This window comes from Gavia stellata, chromosome 3 (genome assembly GCF_030936135.1).
Source record: "Gavia stellata isolate bGavSte3 chromosome 3, bGavSte3.hap2, whole genome shotgun sequence".
Lineage (NCBI taxonomy): Eukaryota > Metazoa > Chordata > Aves > Gaviiformes > Gaviidae > Gavia > Gavia stellata.
The window spans coordinates 69090237-69116421 of NC_082596.1; the positions used below are offsets into that span (position 1 = coordinate 69090237).

Here is a 26185-nt window from a genome sequence, read left to right on the forward strand (position 1 = left end):
TTTAGGTTAAAGTCGTTTGAGGGCAGAGATTTCCGGTTCTTCCCCTTATTCTTTCATTCCTAATATTGTTACAAATGTCTAAGGTATTTCTCAAGTGGCAACACTGTTTTTCTGTTCTTTGATAGTATTGCCTTCTCCCATTGCTACTAGATATCAGCCTTTTGACAGTATTTTTAACCAGAAATACATTTTTGTTACTTGGCTGCTTCAGTCTAGTTTAAAGCCCTTTATTCCAGCTTCTTTAAGCATGTGTGATGTAGTTGGGTATATGGACAGGCCACAACTTTCTGCAGCAGCAGGCTGGAAACTCCAGAGGTCAGATGACCATACTCTGAACACTAGAGGACAAGATGAACCTTTCCATTATCATTCCTTTCTTGCCAGAGAGCAGTAGTTTTTTATATGGCAGCATAGTGGCTGTTCTTACTCCATTTCGGGTTAGTTTGTGGTGCGAGCATTATGTTAATGAAGCAGAAGCCCTGTGAAGAAGAGTAACAAAGATGATAGGTATTTAGAAGTGATCTTTTTGTTCACAGAAGCTAGCTTGCTCCTGTAACAAACCAACCACATTGTGCAAGCAGTCTCTTTTGTAAGGTCATTGTACTCTGTGTTAAAATTAGATGGATTTTTTTTTTCCCCTTTCAATTCCTTTTGGAAGGTGAATAAATGCTGAACTCTGGGGTTTTTATTGCTTTCTCAGAACTATTTGTCTCTCTTGCCTTTTTCCATCAGGTCTTTGTTGCTGAAAGTAATGTAAATCTTTATTAGTTACGGCTCCAGAGAGATACAAAGGTCTGAGAACTCTATCCATTACTAATGCTCTGTGCAGATTTAAGATCTTTTTAATGATCATCTGCTAGAAGGATTGATTTACAGGGAATAAGTTTACAGTTTATATTACTTAGTTCTACTGCATGACAGTTGGGAAGACATATATCAGTAAGCAGTTGAAAAATGTTGAATGCCAAGGAGAGAAGGGAATATGTGTGGTGAGAAGGAATGGCTGAGAATAAAGAGTAAACTAGGAAAGTGTGTTATCTGGATTGGATATCATGTAAAGCTGCTTTGATGAAGTATCGTCACTTTTACATAACTTCATGATGTTTTTTTTAAAGTGTTCCAGAAAGGGAAGAAGAAGCTTTACTAAGAAATAATCAAAATATATTTATAATCTGACTGATTTACCCACAAGCCACATAATCTTTAATACAGATTGCATAAGTTTTCTTAATATAGCCTATAGGTCTCGTATAGTCTAGAGAAACGTCCTGCTAAATACTTGAAGCATCTTGCACTTTCTGCCTGTAAAAATGTGTAAGTCTGTAAATATTTGGATAAATTTTATTTTGAGCAAAGATGGTCCTCTCGTGTAACAGTCTCCACATATGTAATACCTGTATGGATAAAGGTTGTAGGTGCAGTAGTCCTAAGGTTTGTGTTGTTTTCACAGCTGATATTTCCTTGCCTTGCTCTTTTTCAGTTTATAGTCTTTCCAGTCTGGCACAATTTAAGTTATCTGTATAGCAGCACTGTATGGATTGTGGATCTTTAGTTTGACAGGAATACTATCAGAACTCTTCCAGTTTGCCACTGATTTTGAAAATCTTAAGGACCAGCTTTCATGCAGATTGGATAGACTTCTATGCACACCTCTAAAAAGTGGAAAATACATATGCCAATTCATTGATGCCAGAGAGTGTAAGAATGGATGGTGAAATTGGAAGTTAATGGGAAGATTAAATATTTGCTATGTAGGTGTAAAAATTTCCTATACAAATTTCCCTAATACTTTTATCTACCTTGCCTTTCCAGATAGAGTGGAAAAATATTGTAAGGTATTTGCCAGATGAAAAATAAGGAAAGAGATGAATCTTATGCATACAAATTATGGTGAAAGATTCTGTTGATAATTGCAAACCACTTTAACATTGCTTTTGTAGTTTATCTCAAAAACTCCTTGATAGACTTATCACTGTAGTAAGGATTACTTAACTGTACATTTCTTTTCCTCTTGTTTTTGCTTTTAGTTGGAACTAAAAATTGTTGTGTCTTCTTATCAATCTAGTCATGGTGGAGCAGGATGTCCAATCGATTCCGCAAGCTGAAGTTGACTCAGACATTGCGCCATGGATTTCCTTTCAATCAGTTTGTGCCTTTTCCTGATGAGCCTGAACCATCATTAAATTCCACCATAAAAGCAGTTTCACAGAGTGATATGGACACCTTTGGAAACCCTGATGCTGCTACAGCTCGGATCACAAATAACAAAGCTAGTGGTAAAGCCAAGAGTTGTCTTACGGGGAGTGAGCTCTTGTGGGATAGTCAAAATGATACTATTGCTAATCTATCGATTTAGTTTTTGTTTAGCTTAATATAACTGAAAAGATATGTGGTGTATTTGTAGTATATAAAAAGAGAGATGTTTGTGCTCCTGATTGTTGATCATGCTGAACGCTGAGTGCAGCATCATTTAAGCAGGAAAATGCTAATATAACAACGTTACTGTTCTGTAGCAAGCACCATTAAATTGGACAGTAGATACAGGTCACTCAAAAGTTGTTAGTATCTTTGATAAACTGATTTATGTAATGAATAACATTTCGATGACACCAAGTTGGGCGGGCGTGTTGATCTGCTCGAGGGTAGGAAGGCTCTGCAGAGGGATCTGGACAGGCTGGATCAATGGGCCGAGGCCAATTGCACGTGGTTCAACAAGGCCAAGTGCCGGGTCCTGCACTTGGGTCACAACAACCCCACACAACGCTACAGGCTTGGGGAAGAGTGGCTGGAAAGCTCACCCGCAGAAAAGGACCTGGGGGTGCTGGTTGACAGCCGACTGAATATGAGCCAGCAGTGTGCCCAGGTGGCCAAGAAGGCCAACGGCATCCTGGCCTGTGTCAGAAATAGTGTGGGCAGCAGGAGTAAGGGAGTGATCATGCCCTTGTACTGTTGGATTAACTTCAGTTTAGGTACATGACAGTGTCACTGGAAATTTTGGTTTTGTGTGCTTACTGAGGGTAAAGCTGTTGAATATTTGAAAACACTAAGCTATCCTTGAGAACAACAGTAGGAACGTGTAAACAATAAAACATCATTTCTATATTTTTTCAGGTATAAACACTGCAAAAGGAGGAAAGGATGATGAATTATTGACAACAATGGTATGTTGCAGTGTTTTTGGTATGTTCAGCCCAATTCAGAAGGTCATGCAGCTCCCCAAATTTTTTTTTTTTTTTACCTCTTATCCAAATCACCATTAGAAATAGAGCTATCATGTGTTGATAGTCACTAGGCAGGAACTGACAGGCTACATCAGTAGTTCTTAGACTAGGAAGTACTACAAGTAGTATGGTATGGAAGCTGTTGACAAGTACTGACTTTGTTCAAGAGTTACCCATACCTTTGTATGATCAGCAGTGAATTAGTAAAAAAGATATAACAGTTGATTAGTTGCTGACAAGCAGTATGTGGTGAGGAAAACATGGATAGAACATGGTACAATGTGAAAGTGAGAAACTACTAGTACAGGCAACCATGAAATACTGAGTTCAGGATGTTTATCTGTGTTACTGTATTTCTTCTTTTGTTATGCTGTAGGTTTAAATTCCCCTACAGCTTACTCCCTGGAGATGTCATTAAATTTGGCTGGTTATTCTTTATATTCTTTTTTAAGAAGATTGAGTAACTTTTGATGTGACTGACTGACAGAACTCCAGGGAGCCAAATCAGTTGTGTTGTTTTTTTCTCTTTCTGGAGAACACATACAACAGGAACAGGCAGTTGTTCGCTGTTTCCAGGGGTCCTGTTTGGGAATACAGAGAGGACTACCTTGTTATTTCTTTGGAAATTAATTGTTAACATTCCTGTTAAAATCAATTTGAACCAAGATTCAGCCCAATGAAGGAAGAAACAGTTTCAGTTTCTGCCATTTAATGAACTATATTTATTGTATGAAATGAGTGAGCGTACTGACAGGTGCCAGAATGTCCATTGGATTCTCTCTGTTACTATGTGTTGTATATCTTCACAAATACTACTTTTGTGTCTCATTTCCCTTTTATTTTGTTTTAAAAATGCATTTGTATCCATATTTTAATTTAACTTACAGTTTTGAAACTACATCATCAGCTCCCAGTAATCTTTCTTAAGAGGAGGCTCTTCCCCCCCCGCCCCCCCCCCCCCTTCTTTCTTTCTCTCTCTCAGTTACGAAGTAGTGCTCCATTTACCAGGCTGCCCAGTGATAAACTGAAAGCAGTGATACCGCCTTTCTTACCGCCCTCAAGTTTTGAGCTTTGGAATTCTGACCGAACGCGAATCAGCAAAGATGGCAAAGCTGAACAGATGAGAACTGCGTGGCCACAGAGAGCAATCAAGCATGATTTTAACAGCAGTGGGAACTCTGATATAGTAAGCAAACAAAACGTGTACGAAAGTACTGTGTTATGTCCAGGCCATGCTGACTGGTGAGCCACACTGTTTTCCTGATTAGAAATTACTTTAAACCCACTGTCTCAGTAATGGCTTGTCCTTTTAAGCTCTGCTGTTTAGGAATAATACACATCTCTATGGAAAGAACATAAATGGAACAAAACTTTTGTGTGAAATTAAACAATTTGTTTGCTGTTAACCAAAATAAAGTCTAGCCCTAATTAATTTGCTGCAAAGTGCTAAACTGGCTGTAGGTTCCACCTATGTATTTTAGTTGCCAAAGTAAGTACAGTCATTGGAGTGTGGCGGAAACTGCTCTGATTTGGAAGAAGGCTAGGGGCAGAAGAAAAGATTTTTTAATTTTTGGGAACTGGGGAAGAGGGAAGAAATACCAGTGAGACATGAATATACAGACATAATGTTCTGAAAGATTAGTAATAGATAAAATTGTAGCAATTAGTGGTCAAGTGGGCTTGAAGGCATACAGCCTTGAAGTGCAAGTACGGTAAAAAGGGAAAAAGTCTGAATAAATTCTAATTTTTATAGAAGGACTTTGCCTGATTCTACAGTGTTTTTAGTGAAAACTCAAAACAAAAGGAAAATAGCTCATTCGTCTTGAGACAGGAAGCAAAACAACCTCAACAACCTTTGCTTTCATAGTTAGTAGGAGAAAAAGGAGAAGTGCTTACTCCCCTGACTTTAGAATCTAATAGCCAAGTGTAAAGAAGAGTTTATTTTAATAGTCCAGAACTGTATTTCATGTCAGTTCTAGAAATGGGACAATGAAGATATTTTAGGAGGAATTTTTTCTGTCTTCCTTTTTTTAAGTGAAAGTTAGTTTAATACAAGTAGAGGGGATTTAGGTGGAGTAAGGTGGAGTATTAGAAGGGAAGTGATAGATCACAGGATGGTAAAACATTTGCTTATCATCCTAAAAAAGATGATTGTGATAACATAAGTGGATAATTGGCACCCATATATAGAGTGAGGAGCAGGGGAAGTAGGGGAGGACTAGCCATCGATCCTTCTGTGGGGAAGGAAGGGTTTTGCTAAGGGAGTAGGGAGAAGGAGAGAAACCTAGTAAGTCAGAGTTGGAAGAAGTGATTTGATCAACAGGATAAGAAGCATGAAAAAGCTGAGCTGCAAGAGCGATATGTCAGATGGTTGGCAGTGGCCAGTGGTGTAAAAGCAAAAGAATTGAAGGAGGATGTGGCTGAGGATTTGGCTAGTGTATAGCTAGATCTTTAGTGCCTCAGTTAAGAATAGTCAATAAAATGGTGCAGGTAGATGTTTTAGATTGAAGGGGCTATGAAAATGCAACTGGAGGAGAGAAAGTTCATGTCACTTGTTGCAGCTTAGTAAGAAACGGGGATATGATGGCTAAGTAGGTGGTGGCTGTTTTGTAAAATGGGAGAGACAAAACCAGGAGTCTGCAGGAAAGAAGTTTCCTGTGATTATTATTCCCCCCCCCCCCGACGCTACTCGTACTATTGCGTATATCATCTCAGGTGCATCGTATATGTTCATTTTGTGTTGGCCAAAGGATAAGGAGAAATAATGATTTCATTACGGTGTGACTTATTTTGTTGAATATATATTAAAAATATATTCATATAAATAAATATTCAATATATTTGTATATGTAAAATAAGATTATTTCTGATATCCCTTCTGTTCTTCAGTGGAAGTTTCAGAACTTATGATACATAAAATAGCAGTCAAAGTTTGATCTTTGTTTTGCTCAAATAAGAAAGATGAAAATTATTTTTCTTTTTGTTTTCCAGACATCTGTTAGCAAAGGTACTAGACCAGTCAAATTACCAGCATTTGCAAGAAGACCTGCATCTCCTTCAAATTCCAACAACTTCAACCATTCTCCTCATTCTTCTGGTGGATCCAATAACATTGCAGGAATTAACAGGCACGGAGGAGAACTGCATAACAGATCAGGTACCATGCTGCTTTTATTTTTAATGAAGTAATTTGAATCTGATTCAGCTAACAAATAAGTGTTTGTGATGATAGTAGAAGATATTAAACCCTTTCTGAGGGCTCCTACTGCTGTATAAGCAGTATAAGCAAAACTTGCATAAATTTTGTTGGAACAGGATTAGACTTTGGACACCTATATAAGGGGACAAAAGCCTCACATCTGTTGTAGAAGTCTCATAGGTCAGCCCCTGTCTCAGAAAAAACATGTTGATTTTATTGAGTCCACCCACGATGGATCAGGTAGATACTTGTTCATTGCTACATATATTTTTTATAGCTGTCTCTTTTTCTTACCCATGTTGCTTGCTTTTGGTTTAAAATAAAAATCGGTTTTCAAATAAAAACAGAGCTGCAAGCATTGTATCTGGCAGCTGTAAAGACAATATAGTGAAGCAGCTCATGAAACCTGTATCCAAAGAGTATGAAAGTCAGCTCTGTGTGTCTGTAGGAAGACTGTCTTCTCTCTTCTCCTGTGGCTGATTTTTGTTCCCTTTCCTGAAAGATGCTGAACAGATCTAAACCTTAACAATTCTCTCTCTTACTTCATCCAGTCAGTTTTTAAAACAAAGTGAATGGTGGAGGGAGGTGAATTGAGAATTGACAGATATTTTAAAATGATGGTTTTCTTGACTCTGTTTTTATTTTATTTTTCTTTTAGGTGGCAGTGCAGATAATGTTTTGTCTCAGATTGCAGCCCAAAGAAGAAAAGCAGCAGGCTTGCCTGAACAGAAACCGAGCCAACAGCATAGTCCAGTCCAGTCAACTCCTTCATCCACCTTGTCTGATTTGCAGTGTGCTCAAATTGTTGGCAACGGACATGTTGTAAAGGTACAAAGAAATGTAAATTTTTGTACTTCCAAATTGGCTAATTTTAATAGGTCATGTCTCAGTCATGGATGGTTGATAAATGTAACTGCGTGACATTGCACAGCCTAAAATGGATGAATGAACCGTTAAGAGTACTGAAAACTTTTCAGCTCCACAAACCTTCCTTTTAATTAAAAGTCTACAAAAGATCAGAGCTAATAATAAAACATGATTTTGCTTTATTACTAATTTCACTCTATTTTAAAAACAGTAAATGTAATGCTTGATCTTAGGGTAGATCTGCACTGTTATTTTGATTTCTCATTATTTCTTTCTATGGCCCTGATTGAGTCCAGTGTTTTATGTTAGTATTCATGGGCTTTACTCTGAGGCTAGTTTCCCTCCAAAGGCACAACCTGAGTGCAGAACGTGAGATAATTTGTACCAGAATCTGCCCACCACAATAATATACATGCGTCCAGTCTGCTCCACAAGGTGTTATTTTTAAACAGTATGAACATTGTCGTCTCCAAAGTCAGGTTCTGTTCCTGAGTGCAGGCCGTATTATCTGCGCTGACTTACCTAGCAATTTCCTGAAATAGCTTTACCCTCGTGACCTGCCCGTTTTTGTGCGTGTACTTTGAAGTTAACAACTGCTTTGTACAAAATTTTTAAGGATTAGGATTTTAAATCTTCAAAATCTGGAAGAGACAAGTTAGAAAGCATCATAACAGATGGGATACACTATTGTGAAATGTATGGGTTTATTCACGCAGGGAAACAGTACATTTCAGAGAGCAAGAGAAAGAAAGCACATAATTTGGGTTTTTAGTTCTAATGTCTGGTATTCTGAAAATGTTAGAATACATGACCAAGAGCAAAATTTCTCAACTTTTTGCTTGTGTAATCTCCAAACAGCTCGTTTTGCTTTGTTTTGTCTTCTTTGCATCTTTTCATGAGATTGTTCTTGAAGTTTAGCCCAAAGAAAAAAAAAAATGGCCATAGCATAAAATTATTACATTCGCTAGTAATGTAAGTAATATGTATATTTCATCAGTAAATATCAATGATAAATGAAGTTACAAAGTTGTTTGTTGATTTAACTGAAATTTCTGGAGGACAAAAATCAGAAAAAGAGAAGCGTGCAACTACCGATGCCAAAACAGTTTCCATGAACGCTCAGTCCTGATTTTGAAGGGACTACTGGCTGCTTTTAAAAGATGAGATTGGGAGCTAAAATTTGTAGCTCTGCTGGACCCCCAAAAGCTATGGACTCATACTGGTTCTTTGGCACATGGTAATCTGCTCCCTGGGTTATAAATTATCTGTCTATTTTTCCTGTAGACAAAGCCACTTTATTATCCTCTTCCCTCTTTAAAGTCTCCTCTACCGAACAGCTACCAAATGCTTTTTCTTTCAGATGTGGTTTGACCAATATATTTCTAATTAAACTCTCAGCAGTTCCTCTCAGCTTGTTTTTATCTTGGAAATAATTTCAGAAAAGCTGTTTGTGTGCCCCAAAAAATCTTATTTTTCTCCAGTTATATTAGTTAACCTGTTAAGAGGTAATACCTGTGCCTGTGAGCTTTGGGCTGCAGATCTTGGGGCCTGTTGTTAAAACAATGCTGCCACTAAGAAGTTTAACTATTATTCCCAATCATAGTGGAAGACATTAAGGGATAAAGAAGTAGTGAGGTGCAGTGCCCTGCAGATCATCTTCTGGGAAGGCAGTTCTTCATACTGTTGAAAAGATTTTTAAATAGAAGTGATGCCAGTGTGCTGGAAAGGCAGCAACTCTTTCAGTGTTCTTTGCTTAGATGTCTAGATGAATTTCAGTCTATCCACCAATAACAAAACATGTAATCAGTGTGGATCTCAGTATAGAAGTTCATGTATCACACGTCTGAGGTGATTTTTGGGACATCAGTGTCTGTTGGGAGTACACAATCACGTAGGGATCCGCACTGGCTGCAAAAGCTTTAACAGCTTACTTTGTTGTTGTAATCAACAACATAAATGCTGAAAATTTAACATCTACATCCATTGTGGAAATGCTTGTGCTCTCCCATTAGGATCAGGCTGTCTAAAGTTAGAAATAGCTGATGTAAAAATGCAGCGATGTTACACTGATCAATTTTGCAAAAGTTACCCGTGGCGGGGGGCAGAGGAGGATTGTTCAAGCCTTAAAGAAAGGAGAAGAAAAACTGAACAACAATATACAGGATGATGTAATTTAAATAAATGCAGACAAAGTGCTAGAGAGGGAAGACCATTCTGAAACAGAAATGGCTAATAACAGATTACAGGCAAGTTGGGGAATGGAGTAAGGGAAAAAAATTGAAATGAATTCATGATGCTCCTCAGAGACCTCTCAAATTTGTATCACACTACATTACTTCTAGTCAGTTCAGATGCAGGGCTAAGGAGGTAGTAGTACATTCTATATGCCATAGCATAGAAGGGAAATTATAGAGAGGCAGGAACCGCCTTGTCTCCCTTCGTGTCTTGTTAACCCAACACTTCTTTTCTTATGTTTTTCTTGTAGCAGCTTGACTGACAAAAGGTATTTTGAATTCAGGAGAAAATCACCTAGGCTTCTTTTTAGGTCATATAATGCAAACATCGAAATGTGTGAAGTAATGGGTAGATTGAGGAATTTAGGAGATAAGGTACATTAACTTGTTTTGGAAAAGACTGATAATACTTACATATATATTCATATTCGTCATTTGTAATTTGTCTATTTTCCTATTTTCCATGCCTCCAAATGTATTAAATATTTGCAAAATATTTAATAAGTTTGAAATTATTTGACTCATGTTAGGTAATAACAAGTTTAAGGGTTGACTGGAAACTTTCATTCCAGTCCAACAAGGGGTTTAAATACGCTCGAAACTTAGTTTATTTTTGCTACATATTTCTGGTTAATCCAGCATGAAGTGTTACTTTAAATTATCATCTGATATACTTTGAAAAGTTTTAATTGAGGCTTTATTTATTTAATTACATCTCTGAATGAAAAAGGCCTGTTTTCAGAGTCAAAATAACTTCAGCTTTTATAAAAAGAATAATTATAGTGCTTTTGTATAGTATTGCTTTCTAACAAATAATTTTCTTAGTCCAAAATTACAGCCTTAATAAATGTATTTTCCTTGATGAATTTGAGGGGACAGACTCTCACCTGGGATAAATCAGTATTGCTCCAATTATTTCAATATGAATCAAGCAGAGGCTTCTAGTTGTGACTACATGCTCTGCAGAAATGATATGCAGCTTAAGTAACATTGAAGCACAAGTCTTATGAGGAGTGGTTGAGAGAGCTGGGGTTGTTTAGCCTGGAGAAGAGGAGGCTGAGGGGAGACCTTATCGCTCTCTACAATTCCCTGAAAGGAGATTGTGGTGAAGTGGGTGTTGGTCTCTTCTCCCAAGTGACTCGCGACAGGACAAAAGGAAATGGCTTCAAGTTGCGCCAGGGGAGGTCCAGGCTGGATATTAGGAAAAATTTCTTTACTGAGAGAGTGGTGAGTCACTGGAATAAGCTGCCCAGGGAAGTGGTGGAGTCATCCTCACTGGAGGTGTTTAAGGAACGTGTGGACGTGGCATTGTGGGACGTGGTTTAGTGGGCATGGTGGTGTTGGTTGACGGTTGGACGTGATGATCTTACAGGTCATTTCCAACCTTAGTGATTCTGTGATTCCGTGGTCATATATAGGTACACACTTTTTTTTTTTAACTAAAATTATTGTATCATTAACTACAGCAAAAACTGGAGATGAACAAAAGACCTCCATCTGGGACTTCATCTACGTCTAAAAGCACATCACCAACTATTACACCTTCCCCATCACCCTCCCCGTCTCCTAAGGTTCACAACGCAGAGTCCTCTCTCTCTTCTTCTCACAGGCAGGTCAAGAGCAATGGTTCCAGCAGTGGTACTATTACAGAAGATGGTGAGTAGGTCACTGTAATTGCAGGACATTCATTCATCAAGAGCCCAAAGTGTTTAAAGCTGTAATTGTACTGGATTAGTGTGTATCTGCATGAGAGTGAGAACTTTTTTCTTTCTCAAACAAATATTTTGGTGTTTCTTACTGCGAGATTGTCATTCCTGCAGTAACTGGCTATTTTGCTCCCAAAAGAAAGAACTGGATATTTCTGTCAGTCCCTTCAATTTAGAGGGAGATTGGTACCATCTTAAAGCTAGCATAGAGCATGTAGGTAGGCCACTCTTAGGTGGCCTTCTTCCTTCCCCCCTTTCTGGCTTAAATCCTGGTTTTTTCACCCTTTGCTGAAGGTAGAAAATGCACTTCCTCCACATTCAAAATGAAACCTTTTTTGGAAAAAATGCAGTGAAGCACATTACTACAGAAATGCAATTTTGATTTATAGCAAGTCATAGCTACATGCAATTGATTTTTAAAAACTGTATTGCATTTATTTTTTTAAATTGCAAAAATAGGCTTATTTTGACCTTATTTTTAACTTTAGGTCATAAGAAAGGATAATAATGTTATTACTTTTCCAATAAGATTATTGCCTTTTCAGTTGAACTTTTAGGTCTAAATTACAACACTTTATTTTAAAAAGTCATGTTACTTCATTGGAAACAGGATATCAATTACTTTGTTTTCTTCTGTAAATGTCTTAAAAAAAAGTAAAAAAAAAATAACATGACTCAGAATCTTTTAAATAAGAGATGGGGGTACCTTTTATCTGGTTTCTGCAAGAGGCACTTTGTACTATTTTTGTTTTTTTGAAAGTGTCCATATTGATTTTGTTTTCATTTATGCTAACTTTGTCCATTGACACTGTACTTCCATTTGACACTAAAGAGAGGTGATATTTGACCTGCTTTCTGTCCTCTTATCATGGCTTAGCTGTAACATATTGTACTGACTGCTGGAGAAAATCCTTTTACATTTTAGTTAGTGCCATTTTATAGTGATGGCTTGATAACGTGAGAGTTGTTGGTTTAGAAATATATAAAGAGAAGAGAACTTGCTGTTGGATAAGAAGGGGAATTCCCCAAGCTATCAGCTGTTACAATCTCACCTGGAGAATCAGGGCTTTGTGACTGCACTGCTAGTGCCATGATACAGTGAGTTTCCTCTGTAGCAGAGCGATAGGTTGTAAGCCTAAGTACTTCTGGGTTCATTGTGCTTATAAGCTTTCATAGTTAAGTGGTCCTTTAATTCAAGGGCTTCTTTTACTGTGAGTTGATTCAGCAGCAACAGTACAAATGCTCATAGGCCCAGCAGTAATCAGAACAATAAGTACAGAAGGTCTGCAATGTTAACTTTTCTTTTTCTTTCACGTAAACTTAAATGAATTGAAAAATTGATTTGCATTGAATATTACTGTGAAGGAACAGTAGGCAGCATGGTTCAGAGGTGTGCATGGATTCTTTTTAGGAAACCACTTGGTGGACCATCAACAGCTTGTCCCTATTCTGAGAACCAGTGATATAGAGAATCATGAAAGACGAAACCATGTGAGAGTAAAAGGAGGCTCTGAAAACTTGGAGAAAGGTAATATTGCCCTACTACTACAGAGTAGTACAAAAGAGGTGCTAAATAGGAGTAATGTGACAGAAGTAGTAAGAGCTCTGAGAACCTTCGCTTTCTCCAGGGATGTAGGTAAGGAGACAAGATACGAGTAGAGCAAAAGAAAGACTTAGTGAAAAAGCAAAGGAGAAACAATACATTATGCAAGAATTGTAAAACAGAGGTTTCAGGTTTTGTTCAAACTTAATGTGTAGTACAGGAACTGGAAGAGGGAAAGAGGCAAAGAAAATATGAAAGGCCTACAGCTGAAAACATTGTGTGTGAAAAGTGTTCGATGTTACAGCTGGTTATGACAGCAGGGCTCTGGGCTCAGAGACCGTGAAAGTTGCTTTCCATATCACAGCCTATAATTTAAGCACACCAGTGTTGTGAAAAATGAGAAGACTAACTAGTAACCTAAAAGAAGAAAACGTTAATAATATATCTAAGGGCTTCTAATTAAACTTGTATTTGCTTTCTGTAAGATGATATTTTTCATCAAACTGCATGGAGAAGTTCTCATGCGATGTTTTTAAAGCTGGTTACCTTTTCCCATGGATTAACCTCAGTTAGGGTACTAAAGCTTTTAACCTGAAACCATGCCAACCTTCACAAATCGTGTTAAGCATACCAAATTAATTGACCTTGAGGTAAAAACCCAAAACCCTAGCAGAAAATGAGACTAAACCAGAATTTTTCACTTCAGTTTTCTGCGGGCTGTTCTGTGTAAAGAAGGCTTCCAGAATGGTCCACAGAAAAGTGTGTCCATCTCAAGATACATGATGTCTTTTGAGGAGCTTGGAGAGTGAGATCTCTTTCACGTTTTTACTGATGATGGAAGAAAAGGGACAGTCAAAAGGCAAAGAAGTGAAATAAATAAAAACAAAGTATATTTGGGAATGGAATAGTGCTGTCTTTACAGTGAAAGTGAGTTCATACGGGGAATATTAAATATAGTTTGGTTGTGTAATGTAATCATTCATGTTCTTCATTTTGACTTTGACTCAGTAGTTTAACTGACCACTTTGTTACTTCTGGGGAAAAAAAAAAATTAGTCACTGGTGAGAGCAAAACAATAAAAATAAACAGAATCCTTAGTTGAGAGAGGTAGTGTGTAATTAAAAGAGGTAATGGCAGGTTATTCTAAAACTGCACTTATGTTTTTTGACTGGCTAATCACATTTTAAATGTGTGGGAACAGTCACTATTAGGTAGTCCAACTCTTAATTTCCTTAGACTTTGAGAGGAAACCCAATATCCAGTGCTGTTAACCTTGGAAGGTAAGCTTATGGAACTTAAATCTGCCCAGGTTTCATTTTAGCTGGACTTCAGCTATCTGTGTTCAAGATGTCTGGGTATCAGGCACTTAAGAAGAGGTTCAGATATAACCTTGTTGTATCAGTGTTTTGAATGAGCAACTGGGTGGTTGCTTGCTCTACACTTTGCCTTCCTGGATCATGACATGGAATAAGCCATTCAGTTCATTGCCTGCTTGAGCATGCTGTCTAACCTGCATGATCTGGGTCAGCCACCTGGGGCTAAGCACACTTACAACAGCATACATAAGTTGTCCTTAGTGGTTTGGTTTTTTAAGATCCTTTTAATGAGGAAGATGGGGCAATACAACAGAAAGATTTTATCCTTGCAAGGTAAGACTAGGTAGAATTACAGTATATGGAAGTAGGTGAGAACAAAATAAGCCAATATTTTAATTTCTGATGCAGAGTAAATGTGATTGGATTTTTTTTAATCATATATCACTGTGTGGAATATATGTTTTAATATACATTTTCAGCAGTTAACAATGCAGAGATTACTAAAATCTTTCCTAATTCATGGGAGGTTTTTGGTTTTCTTTTTCTTTTCTATTATTACAGATGAGCTGACAGGCATCCTTAAAAAATTGTCCCTTGAGAAATATCAGCCTATTTTTGAGGAACAAGAGGTATGCCTTTTTTAAAATATTTATTTTTTACTGTTTTAGGAAAAGTAGGGTACGACACACATTGCTTCAGAATGGTGATCCAGAATCTCAAAATGAAAGTTTTACAACCATTTCTGGTTGCAGAGAGGACCTTGAAATATGGAACAAGCGGTATGCCTGGCATTCTCCAGGATACTGCAAATATCAGTGCTTTTTACACTGAACGTACAATTTTAGTATACATAGGTGCTTCAGATTTTTTTTTTCTCTCTGTTTTTACACTCTGCTTTTTCTGTATATGTCTGTATTCAATGTGGCTAAACAGTTTATAGGACATACTGTATCATCCTTGGAATCACGGCTGGAACCTCATTTGCAGATGGAGAACATCAGGGTGTGAGTCACTGAGATGGCTGCTTTCTCTTCTTTATCAGCTATGAATAAGCAACAGGATAATTAAATTGGGGAACCTAAGCATCCATGTAGATGAGGCCTGTGACAGTGACTTGCCTGAAGGATGCAATGAAAGGAAACATTGCTGAAAATAAGTAAAAGTAATTCATTACAATGTTTAAGACAGTATCAGATGTAAGCAGTAGCTGTGTGTTTGTTTGACCAAAGGCAGAGGGTAGTGAATGAACATACAATAAATTGGCATTGCTGCAGAGTTCAGGATTCAGCACCACGAACACAGATTATTTAGCTGCATCACAATACACTGGTCTTACTATTGTTCCCTTACATGATAGGGAAGGGAGCATTTTGTAGAAATGAATTTGCTCTGTGCGTGAAGGTTATATCAATATGAAAACTTTTAGATGTTTGTTCTTATCACTGCCTTATGGATGTGTTGATATAGTAAAAACTGATATATGAACAAACCCTATGTTTTCCTCAGGAGACACTGGAAAAGTACACACAATATTCTGAAATTCCAAAAATACTCGGGGGGTGGGGGAGTAAAAGAAAAGAGAGAAATCTTAGGCTTATTCAACTAGCTGCTACTGTAAGTAGAGGAATTTTTGTGGAGAGTATATACGTTGTATTAATAGAGCTTGTCTAAAAAAAATTAAAATCCATTAGTATTTTAAATATACTATCATAATTAATTAAATTATTAACAGCAGATTTAAAGCCCGATAACAGAGTGGTAAAGTGGGTACAATTTGGTGCTGGTAATTAATTAAAAATGTTTTGTGTGCACAATATTTACAGTAAGTTTATACAATTAAAAAAAACCCCAAACACTCTTAACCTGTAATAGTGAATCTTTGCCTAGGTAAATTTGTCTTGTCTTTTTTCCTTTTTTTTTTTTTTTTCATATGCAGGTGGATATGGAAGCCTTCCTTACACTTACTGATGGTGATCTGAAAGAGCTGGGTATTAAAACCGATGGATCAAGGCAGCAAATTTTGGCAGCTATTTCTGAACTGAATGCAGGAAAGGTACATTTTGAAGTACTTTACTGAGTAAATTAATTCAAGGTTTGCTTATATTGTCAATTCAACATATATTTCAAAATTCAATTGCAGATTTTAGTTAGAAAAGCCAAATGAATGTTTTCCAAACAAAATATTTAATGTATTTGATTAGTGAAAAATATCTTCCTTTGTGGTACTCCCTGTTCTCTTTTGTTAACTCTTCCTTAGTTCAGTGACTATACAGTTCTTTTACAGAGTATTGGCAATTACATCAGAAGCTACCAGTAACATAAACATTGGCAATATTGCAGTTACTGAATATTAATTAAAAAGAATCATCTGTCCACTATAGTCCATCTCTAGAATATAATGTAAAAGAAAAGGTCTCCTTTGTTTTGCCTAACAGTTTTTGATTTCTCTGTCATTAGGTAAACAGCACTTCTCTCATTCCTTACACTTTTATTGCCTTTTAATTTTATATTGACATAAACAAATTTGCTAAGAATGGCATACAGTAAGCAATGTTCTTGTCAGAGGGATTATGAACTGGAGCATCTCTTTAATTTATCCTGCTGACACTTCTCAGCTGCTTTTTCAGTTCTGAGGTCTATTCTCTCTCTGAAACTGGAAACTCAGATAAACAAAATCTAATTTCCCCAAGTTAAGATCAAGAGCAGCAAATGATGAAGCTAGAAATTAGGGGAGGTGGATGACGATCCATGCTATAAAGCTATGAAGAAGATCATGAAAATATTTCTATTGCTGTCTGGTAGTTTCAGGAAAAGATTACGACAAGGTTTTCTACATATCTGTGAGCAAAGGATTTGTTATTATTCCTAACAGTACACTGTGATTCTATGAGCATAGACACCCATATTTACACATTTTTTTGTACACTCTTAATAAATTCATTTTTTAAACAGAAATTTAAGAATACCTTATTTTAATTTATTGTGCTTTTACAGGGACGGGAGAGACAGATTTTACAAGAAACTATACACAACTTCCACTCTTCGTTTGAGAGTAGTGTTAGTAACACACGACCTCCAGGTCATTCCCAGTGTAAGTAGCACCTGAAATTAATTGAAAAATGTATGGATACTTTTAATTAACACTGGCTAGCAGACAGAATGTGGCAAACAAGCCAGTTAACTGCATTCTGGGTTAATGATTGATGCGTGTCTGCGTCTTTTGCTGAGACTGTGGAGACAATTTCAAGGTAAAAAGGTAAAAATATCTGTAAGATTTTTATACACACTTCAGTACTATCCGAAATAAGCGTAAGATTTTTGTTATGCATTACTAAACACAAAAAATGGATGCAAGTATAGCAAACTATAGTATATAGTATACAGTATACTGTATATAATTTTATATATATATAGCAGCAGTGGGAGGTGCGTTTCTGTATGATACATAATTTACTTTTGCATACTCTTTATAGGAGACAATTTTCTTTAGTGTCATCAAGTAGATTAAATATATATGTGCTGGCTTAGATAGCTATTTTAATTATGTATTTATGTATGTATGCATTTAGTTATTTTGTGTAGGTAATATTTTTATATGATTGTCTATAGTCGGTTTCTTTGGAATACATCTATTCCAACCACCAGAGTTAATTGCTAGCGATTGCTCGAGAAACTGCCTTTTAAAATGTACTATCTAGAATCAAAATGTACAGAAAGGTGTTGCTGACCTGTAACAAATGAGTACATTTACTACAGTCACCCTAAGAAATGAAAGTTGTGAATCTCTGTCCTGCCAGCCACCTGAGCCAAAGGCAGATACGCATCTGTTACTCAACGTTAAGGAATGGGGCAAAACCTATTTCCATGTGTATTTCTGGATCCATGTTTTAGGAGGAACATGAAAGCCATTGAATGGCCTTGAGAAATTCACCATGTTAAAGTGTTTCTTATTCTCCTTCAGTTGCTTATTTTGGTGCTTGCACCCACTCACAAAATCATTTCATTTGTTTCATGGTTATGTTAATTAGTATTTGAGGTATTGTATGCTTTAGGAGGCCTTAATAATGAGCAAGTCCCAGTTGTTCCAGTCTCAATCAGCTGAATACTACTAGATATGTGAAAGCAGGTGCTAACTGTAGTCCTGCTGCTGTCTTGGGGAAAACTGGGCATTGCTGGGGTAGTTAGTCAATGTGGGCTACTTTCTATATTCTGTATAGTCTGTTGGCTGAAAGCCACTATCAGGTGTCACTGTATGCATTGTGCAGCTTCCTGTTCTCAGATTAGTCAGCATGTGTGGGAACTTCTGGATGTCTCTTGATAACATCCCAGACTTGAAGAGCCTCTTCTGTAGGTACTACTAGGTGAGAAGAAGCTGCTATTTGGCATTTGATAACGTGATGCAATGAACTGAAATTACTCAAGAACTGAAGAAGCATACAGAAGTAATGTTTCTCCAAGCAACTTGCTAACCACTGAGCTTAAAAGTGTCTTGAAGACAGCAAAAGATGGTAATGGTGGCACAGAGTTGGGGACAACATCCTTTTGTAAGAATGGAGGCAACAGTTGCTCCTGCTGACCAGCTGACAAGACGCTGCAAGGAGGTTGCCATCAGAGATCTAGCTTTTGGGGTTTTGTGTGTGAGCTCCATGAAACAGATTTGGCTGTGAAACAGCAACAGAAGCACTTATCAGAGAAGGAAGAGGAAGAGAACATAGGTAAAAGAAGTTTCCGCACCAGGTAAGCTGCTTTTTATTGTAAAAAGTAGCAGTGGGACCCTCTGGAACTTGAAGTAATTTCCAGGAATGTGTAATATTTTAGAGCATAAGAGCAGCTGTACCGAGCCAGATCCAAGGTCCATACAGTTGTGTTCAGCTTTTTCATCTGGTCTCATTTGATACTGGTGTGAAGAGCTGCTTACTTTCATTTGCTGTGAACTTGCCGTGTCCTGACTTCTTTTGCTTCATTCTACTGGATCAGAAGATACAATGGACAATTGTTCCCTCTTCACTGCCTCCATGCCACTGATGATTTTACAGATACCTGTGATACTCTTCCTCAGTCATGTTTTTTTCCAGACAGAAGAGTTACAGGCTGCTTAGTCATTCCCTATACCATAGTTTTTCTGTCCTCTTTTCCTTTTCTACTATATCCTTTCAGACTTGGGAGATACCAGCCTAGCATACAATATTCAAGATGTAGGCATACCATGGATTTACACATGACACTGTGATGTTTGGTTTTCAGTGTGTTCTCTATTTTCCGTTCTCTTGCACTTTACTAGTTATTTCTAGGACTCTGCTTTTTTGGCTATAACTGAAGACTGAATTGGTCTTAATTGGAACTATCTCTTATAACCATGCTCATCTGCTGAGTTCGAGCTCAGAGCCTATCATTTTATATAAACACTCATACATCATTTTTTCCATATGCTTTACTTCATATTACTTCATATTTATCTTCATCAGATTTTGTCTGCCATCTTACTGTCTGGGCACTGATGTCTCATGAAGTCCTGTTTTCCAGTTTTCCATTTGCCTTTCTTTTTATTTACATGGATAACTTAGGAAAGTTTGTCACTTTACTCAGTGTGCCCTTTTGAAATCATATATTGAATATCCTGAGTCCTCGTGCAGATCCCTATGAAATGCTAGTGGTGAGTCTCTCCATTATGGAAAAAATCACTGTTTACTTCCACCTTCTGTCCTCTGCCTTCCTAGCCAATTATTTATCCACCCAAGAAATTTTCTTTTTACCCTGTGGCTTCCTTATTACCTTAAGAGCCAGCCTTGGACCTTGTGAAATGTCTTTTAAAAATCCAGGCACCAAGTGGATCTCTTATCTACAAGACTGTTGGCACCTTCAAGGAATTCCAGTAGGTTGGTGAGGCAAGACTTTTCAAATCCCTTTTTGATTGTTTTTCCACAAAATTTCTGATTCTTTTTTATAGTTTATGCTAATCTGCCTGGTACTACTGGCCATCTCACTGGTCTGTGTTTCCTTGGATCTCCTCTTGAACCATTAAAAAAAATTAGCATAATTTTTTTCACTTCTCAGTTATGTGGCAATTTAAACAAGAACCTGTGCTCTATACTCAGCAGTTCAGCTGTTTAATCCTTGTGTTCCTCTAGAACATCTGGCTTAGCAATTTGTTATTATTTGCTTTGTGTATTTGTTTCATAACCTTTTTTACCAATACTTCAGGTTAAGATACCTTGGACTCCCACATAAAGAAGGCTTCTGAAATGGGAACCTTCCCAAGCTTTTCCATGGTGAATACATTTAGTTTTTCTGATGTGAACTTACTTCTGTAGCTCATTATGCTCTAATCATTGATTTGCATCATGGCATTTGTAACTGGCTGCCTCCTGTGATACATTTGAAAAGTAATATGTGAAATTTTTATGCTTTTTGCACAGTCCACAACCACCGGTTTCTCTAAAGCTCTTCCTAGGAGCCTGTCTGGACACCATTAGCAAGAAAGCCACTTCATGATTTGCCCTTTTAGAAAGCTAGATGTAGCACACAGGATAGTAAAAACATCCTGCTCTTCCAGCTGTGTCAGTATCACTGTTTTCACACTGTGATTTCCTCAATATTTTGAGTAATTTTAAAAGCTCAGTACCTAAAATGGAGTGGCTGCCAGGGTAGCTCTGCTTTTATCAAGTTTCCAGCCTGTAGGGGTGTAAAAAAGATAATGAAATACAATCTGCATAAGACTCGGAAATAAAAAAGCAGGGGAAAAGAAACTAAATCTTCACTTTCTGGAAATGTAAGTTATAATTGTGGGAGGTCTGTAGGCTGACTACCATCACCAAGCCTATGAATGTCTACAGATTCCACACCCTTCCCCATCCATAGCTCCAATGCCCACTTAGCTTCAGTTCCCCGCAAAATGCCCCAATCTACACTGCCCAGGCTCAGCCCCTCCCCTGCTGCCACTGAGTCAGGAGCTGTTGCTGCTCGTCAAGCCTGGTATGAGATGGCAGGCAACAGGAATAGAAAAGCATCTAGATGAGTGTTTCTAGAATCGAAAAGAGAACTGCAGTGATTATCTACATTTATACTTCTAAGGAATGCAGTAGAAGGAAAACAAGAGGCAGAAAAAGTAAAAGCAAGACCATCATAAGTAGAGGACTGATGGTATAATTAATTTCACACAACAGGCTTGTTTAGGGAAGATACTACAGTTTCTTCTTGATATTTTTTTGGCAGTTCAAAATCAATTGCTGGCTTGTTGTATCCTCAGCTAGCTTCTGGTTGAGAACCGCCTGCTGAGGTCATTGCTCCTGAACTCACGGTGATACTCGCTACAAGAACTCATAGAAAAGTTGTTCAGTGTTTGTTGGGTTTTGGCAGATGAGCTATTTCAATTATAATAAAGCTCACTGTACTGAGAAAGATTCCCTTGTACATCAGTTGCTGTGTTATCCCTGGAGCTAGAAGTGAGATGATTCTGCTTTGCGGAAAACAACAGGCTTTGATATACATTTGTTTTCTGTCAGAAGGACGCTGAGACCGCTTTCTGCCCACCCCAGGTTAGGCTGTGGGAGCTCCATATTCCAGTCCTTGCCTGAACTGCATAAGGCAGATGACTGCCCTAACTGCAGTATAAATAATTACAGGTTACTGGACCTGTAAGCCTTTAGGTTTGGGGGCATCATAGTTCTTGTCCCTATTCTGAATAGGCAAACAGTACTTGCATGGAGAGTGTTGCTTCTGTGTCTTTTTTTTTAATGGAAATTAATTGGTGACCTTCAGAAAATTCTGCTGAAATTAATTCATTCCAAGAGTGAATGTTACGGGGTTTTTTGAGACTTTGGTAGTTTTCAAGAGAAAAAAATTATGGCTTGGAAAATTGCCAGTGCATGCTAATCAACCCGTTCTTGGTAAGAGAAACTACTAGGAAGATACTGCTTCTTTATAACCCAGTGAACTGTGTTACAGCTTGCTGCTTCACCATTTAAATTTAGAGCAGATGACCAGCCCATGGAGACATGAGGCAAGATGACTGCTCTGAGGAACAAAACACACCTTCTTTGTCTGGACTCCAACTCGATGAAACAGCAAGTGGCAGCATGAAGTCCAGATTTCTGAGGAAACTGGATTTAAGAAATTATATCACCTCAGGAAATGTTTATGTTTGTAGTTTGAGGTGACCTTTTTTTGCTTACATGATTCTGGTAAAAAAGAAGATCAGACTTTTTGAATGCCTAAGTGCCAGGACTAATTGTTTAGGGTTCGTTTGTTTGGTTTTTTGGTGTTTTTTTGGGGTTTTTTTTGGGTTTTTTTTGGTGGGGGTGGTGTCAAGATTCATGCAGTCATCAAGTGGATAATTAAGGGGTTGAACCGATTTGGCAGTGGTCTGCAGGTTAATTGAAAGAAATGACACCAAAGAAGAGCAAGCTGCATCTGAACACAGACTTGCCAAATCAGAAATGAAAAGCTGAAAAAAGTTTACATGGATTCTATGAAACTCTATGTAAAAAAGAAAAAGGAGCAAACCAGCTGAAACTATTTCTTCCAGAAGAGTAGAAATAACATCCCATATACTAGTTACAATACATATGTAAAGAAGTGTTACATTTTAGATCTGTGAAAAAAAAATGTCAACAGTTCATGGAGTTCCCTTGCCCAAGTCTGGGGCTTATAACAGAATTTGCTGTTTCTACAAAAATGACATGAAAAAAGCAAGAGAGCATCCAAGGTTTATACTGTGAAGAACACAATCTTCTTTTTTCTCCTGGGGCATTTCTTAACCTCATTATGAAAAAAAAAATTAACAAAGATTTGTTGGGGATAAAGCTAACTGGCAGTTAGCTTAGTTTACTTTCTATTATCAAGTTTATTGAAATGCTCGAAAGAAAAAGATGAGCCTTGTCACTTGGTATAGACATCCAGCTGCTCTCCCCCACCTAAACATAACGCTTCTCTTAGGTTGGAAGGAAAGAGAAGACCCCAACATCTAGCAGGGGCACTGAACAAAGGGAGGATTTAGGTATCAAAACAACAAACTGAGTATTCTCCAGATACAAGTTAAATAAAGAGTAGCTATTTCTGCGATGAAAAAAGAATATGATGCCATTCAATTTGTAATTCTTTGCAGTAATTTTGGTCTTCCTGTTTCTCTTTACGTATAATAGCGTGTTGCACATTGATACATACTTACACATATGTATCTGCAGATACATATATAGGTATCTTAAAAGATGTGACAGAATAAAATGGAAGAGAGTGGGGAGTCATTTGTATATTTACTTTATACTTTTGGATTCAGAGTCAAAAATAGCAAATGGAAATTATCCAAAGGAGGAACTTAGATTGTGGAGTGAGAAGGAAAAATAGGCGCAAAACCAATATAGACTTGCAAATAAAAATCGTACAGGATTCAGGTAGTCACTTGCTGGAAAGGTGTGCACTGAGAAAAGAGAGATACTGGAAAGGTTTGTGGCAGTGGATGACCTTTTCACATGTGACTTTGACTTTTCATACCTCCTCCATACAGGAGAGGGCTTAAGATGAGTAAAATGAATTACAGGGTCAAATTGTTGGAGCCTGGTATAATAACGATATTGGGGAAATGTGGGCCTGTTTCTGGTAGTTGTGGAATTACTCTGTCTTCTTTAAAGCTGTGAGTCTTGCTGGTTGCAGTTTTTCAGATTTTTTTTTTTTTTTTTTTTTTCTTTTACAGCACCTGGCTGCTCTATAAAACCACAAGAAGCTGTTTCTCCTAAAAGGTAGCTACTGGAAAAAAAGATTTTTTTTCTTATGGTGAAGTTTGGCATCTGGCTGAGTAAATCGAAGTGTACAAATGAAAATTTGAAAAGTTAGTCCTACCTGTATAGGACTTTCTGCAGTAATGTGCTTAAAATTCTAATCCCACAAAGAATCAAAGAAAATAATAAAGAGATTGCTTTTATAGTTCAGCCTAAGTGTTGAATTGTTCAAGGCATCAGTGGTCTGGATTTGAGAAGAATGAAGTCAGAAGAGCAGGAAGAATGAATGACCATATAAGAAGATTCATGTTTTCATTCTGCTCTTGTCCATAGATGAAGAACCCATACAAGGTGTTTGTGGGCACAGTCAAGAACAACAAAAGCATGGAAGAAGGCATGAAAAACCTCCATGAACTACTAGAGCTTCTACATGGAGAAATACATAAACTGAATATGCCTCTATTGACTGGATACAGATAAAGGGAGTCCAAACTCAAAATGTTATGGTTTCATGAGAAGGAATATAGAGGAAAAGTAATGCTGCATTCTTCATTAACCAAAATACACTTTATCTGTTTAATATTAAGAGGTTAGAACAGCAGTAAAGTTAAATAGGAAATACCTGTTTGTAAAAATAGCACTTTATTTAAGGAAATGCATAATCTGTCACCAATATTTAAACAGAAATAGTGTTAAAATTTTTTATATTGCTGATTGCTTGTTTTGAGAATAAAACCACGTAACTGATATTGGCTGGGGTTTTTTTGAACAGTAACACTAGCAGATCCTTAAAATACATTTTTATAACTTGATTTTTGTGATAAATTTGAAAGGACTAGTTATAGTAATTGTGAGTGGAAATAATTTTATGCTTAGTAAATACAAATTTTTGTTGAGCAATTAAAATACAAGTCATCACAAGCCTCTGACACTGTATTTATCTTTCTGAAGACTCACAAATATGTAACTTTACCACTGGCTGAATTCAGTGGGAGTCCAGGAGTAATAAAGCAGGTAAAGTCAAGAAGATCTTGGAGCTCCAATGCAGAGGAGAGATCTTAAGTAATTACTTCTGTACAGAACTAAAGATTTTACATTTCTCCACCCTCCTCACTGTACTGGTTTTAGTGGAGCATAGCAGAAACAGGGATAGAGGTGAGTGTAGTGATAGAGTTAACAGCACCGGTGAAAGTGGTGATGCCCCTGTTGTGCCTCAGGTGCCTCCAGGTGTGTCAGCTGATTCTGTGATGGCTTCATGGGTTTGGCCCTCTGAGGTACTGCTCCAGGTTGCTGACAGCAAACAGCAGAGCAGCTGAGCTGTGTCAGAGCTGACCTTGAACACAGGTAGCTAAATCCCTGGGAGGAAGAGAAGAGGTTGCAGGGGGGTATGGCAGAAAAAAAGATGGTTATGATCTGATTAGGGCAATCAGAGCCTTTTAAGTACCCTGAGGTCCTTGGTGATCATGTTGTTAACATTTCAGGTGTTCATAGTCTAGCCATGTGCAAAACAATTTTTATTCTATTTTCTTTTTCAGTGCACATATGTCAACAAACTTATAACCTGATCAACATATAGCAAGGTATTTTATGTTTCCGACATGTCTTATGCCTAAGGAAATCACTCCTTATGCAGAATTGTGCTTCAGGATTAATTTCAGCTTTAGGGTAAAAATATATAACTTCTGCTTTCACAGTTTTCAAGAGCTGCTACTAAAGGTGACATGGCAGGACAGATCTACAGAAATGTTGGGTGCAAACCATGTAGTATTAAACTAATGGCCCTGTCCTTTCCTGAAGATCATGTGGACAGTTTTGGTTAAAACATTTCAAAATGCAGCAGAGAAATAATTGCAGCTTCTTATTAAAAGTAGAAAACAGTTGCTGCTTCTGAGCCAAATACATGCAGTGGCACCTTGGAACCCCTGGCAGTGTAACTGGGAATAAGTGATCTGCAATGAGCAGAACCATCTTGCCTACTGCCTAGTGCCTATGGGCCCTATGGCAGCGCAATTTCTCCATACAGTTTTGTGCTTTTAATGCAGGAGGTGGCAATCCAGACATCCAATACTCTCTGCAGAGAGTCACCTCAAGCCTGCTAATAGGGAAACCTGAAGGTGAGAAGGCTTCAGCTGTTCCTGTTCAGAGCATGCGGGCCTTATTCTTTGGAAAAAGTACTCACCTGCAATAAATTGAGGGGGTGGGTGTTCAGGTTTTTTTTAGGTCCTTTTCAATAAGACATTGAACAATAGTTCAGTGTGAAAAACACTTTACAAGGTTGAGAGATGCATTCTTTCTACAATCTAAGACAGTTTAAATTCATATATACCACTGCCCGGAAGACTAGGAACCTCAAGGCTATAAGGCAAGGTAGGGCCATGCTTTGTTC

General features: G+C 37.6%; 1 protein-coding gene across 1 annotated transcript in view; it reads left to right on the forward strand.

Annotated features, from left to right (window-relative positions):
• ANKS6 (ankyrin repeat and sterile alpha motif domain containing 6) overlaps nt 1-24559 on the forward strand; it is a 42499-nt gene extending 17940 nt beyond the window's left edge. Inside the window, exons 7-17 of the mRNA XM_059815384.1 lie at nt 2066-2276; nt 3112-3161; nt 4204-4407; nt 6213-6378; nt 7079-7248; nt 10988-11177; nt 14648-14715; nt 16023-16139; nt 17081-17177; nt 23775-23820; nt 24133-24559. Of these exons, the coding sequence (XP_059671367.1) occupies nt 2066-2276; nt 3112-3161; nt 4204-4407; nt 6213-6378; nt 7079-7248; nt 10988-11177; nt 14648-14715; nt 16023-16139; nt 17081-17177; nt 23775-23820; nt 24133-24136 (1323 nt within the window). The 3' untranslated portion in view covers nt 24137-24559. The remainder of the gene's footprint in view (nt 1-2065; nt 2277-3111; nt 3162-4203; nt 4408-6212; nt 6379-7078; nt 7249-10987; nt 11178-14647; nt 14716-16022; nt 16140-17080; nt 17178-23774; nt 23821-24132) is intronic.
• The last annotated feature ends 1626 nt before the right edge of the window (nt 24560-26185 follow it).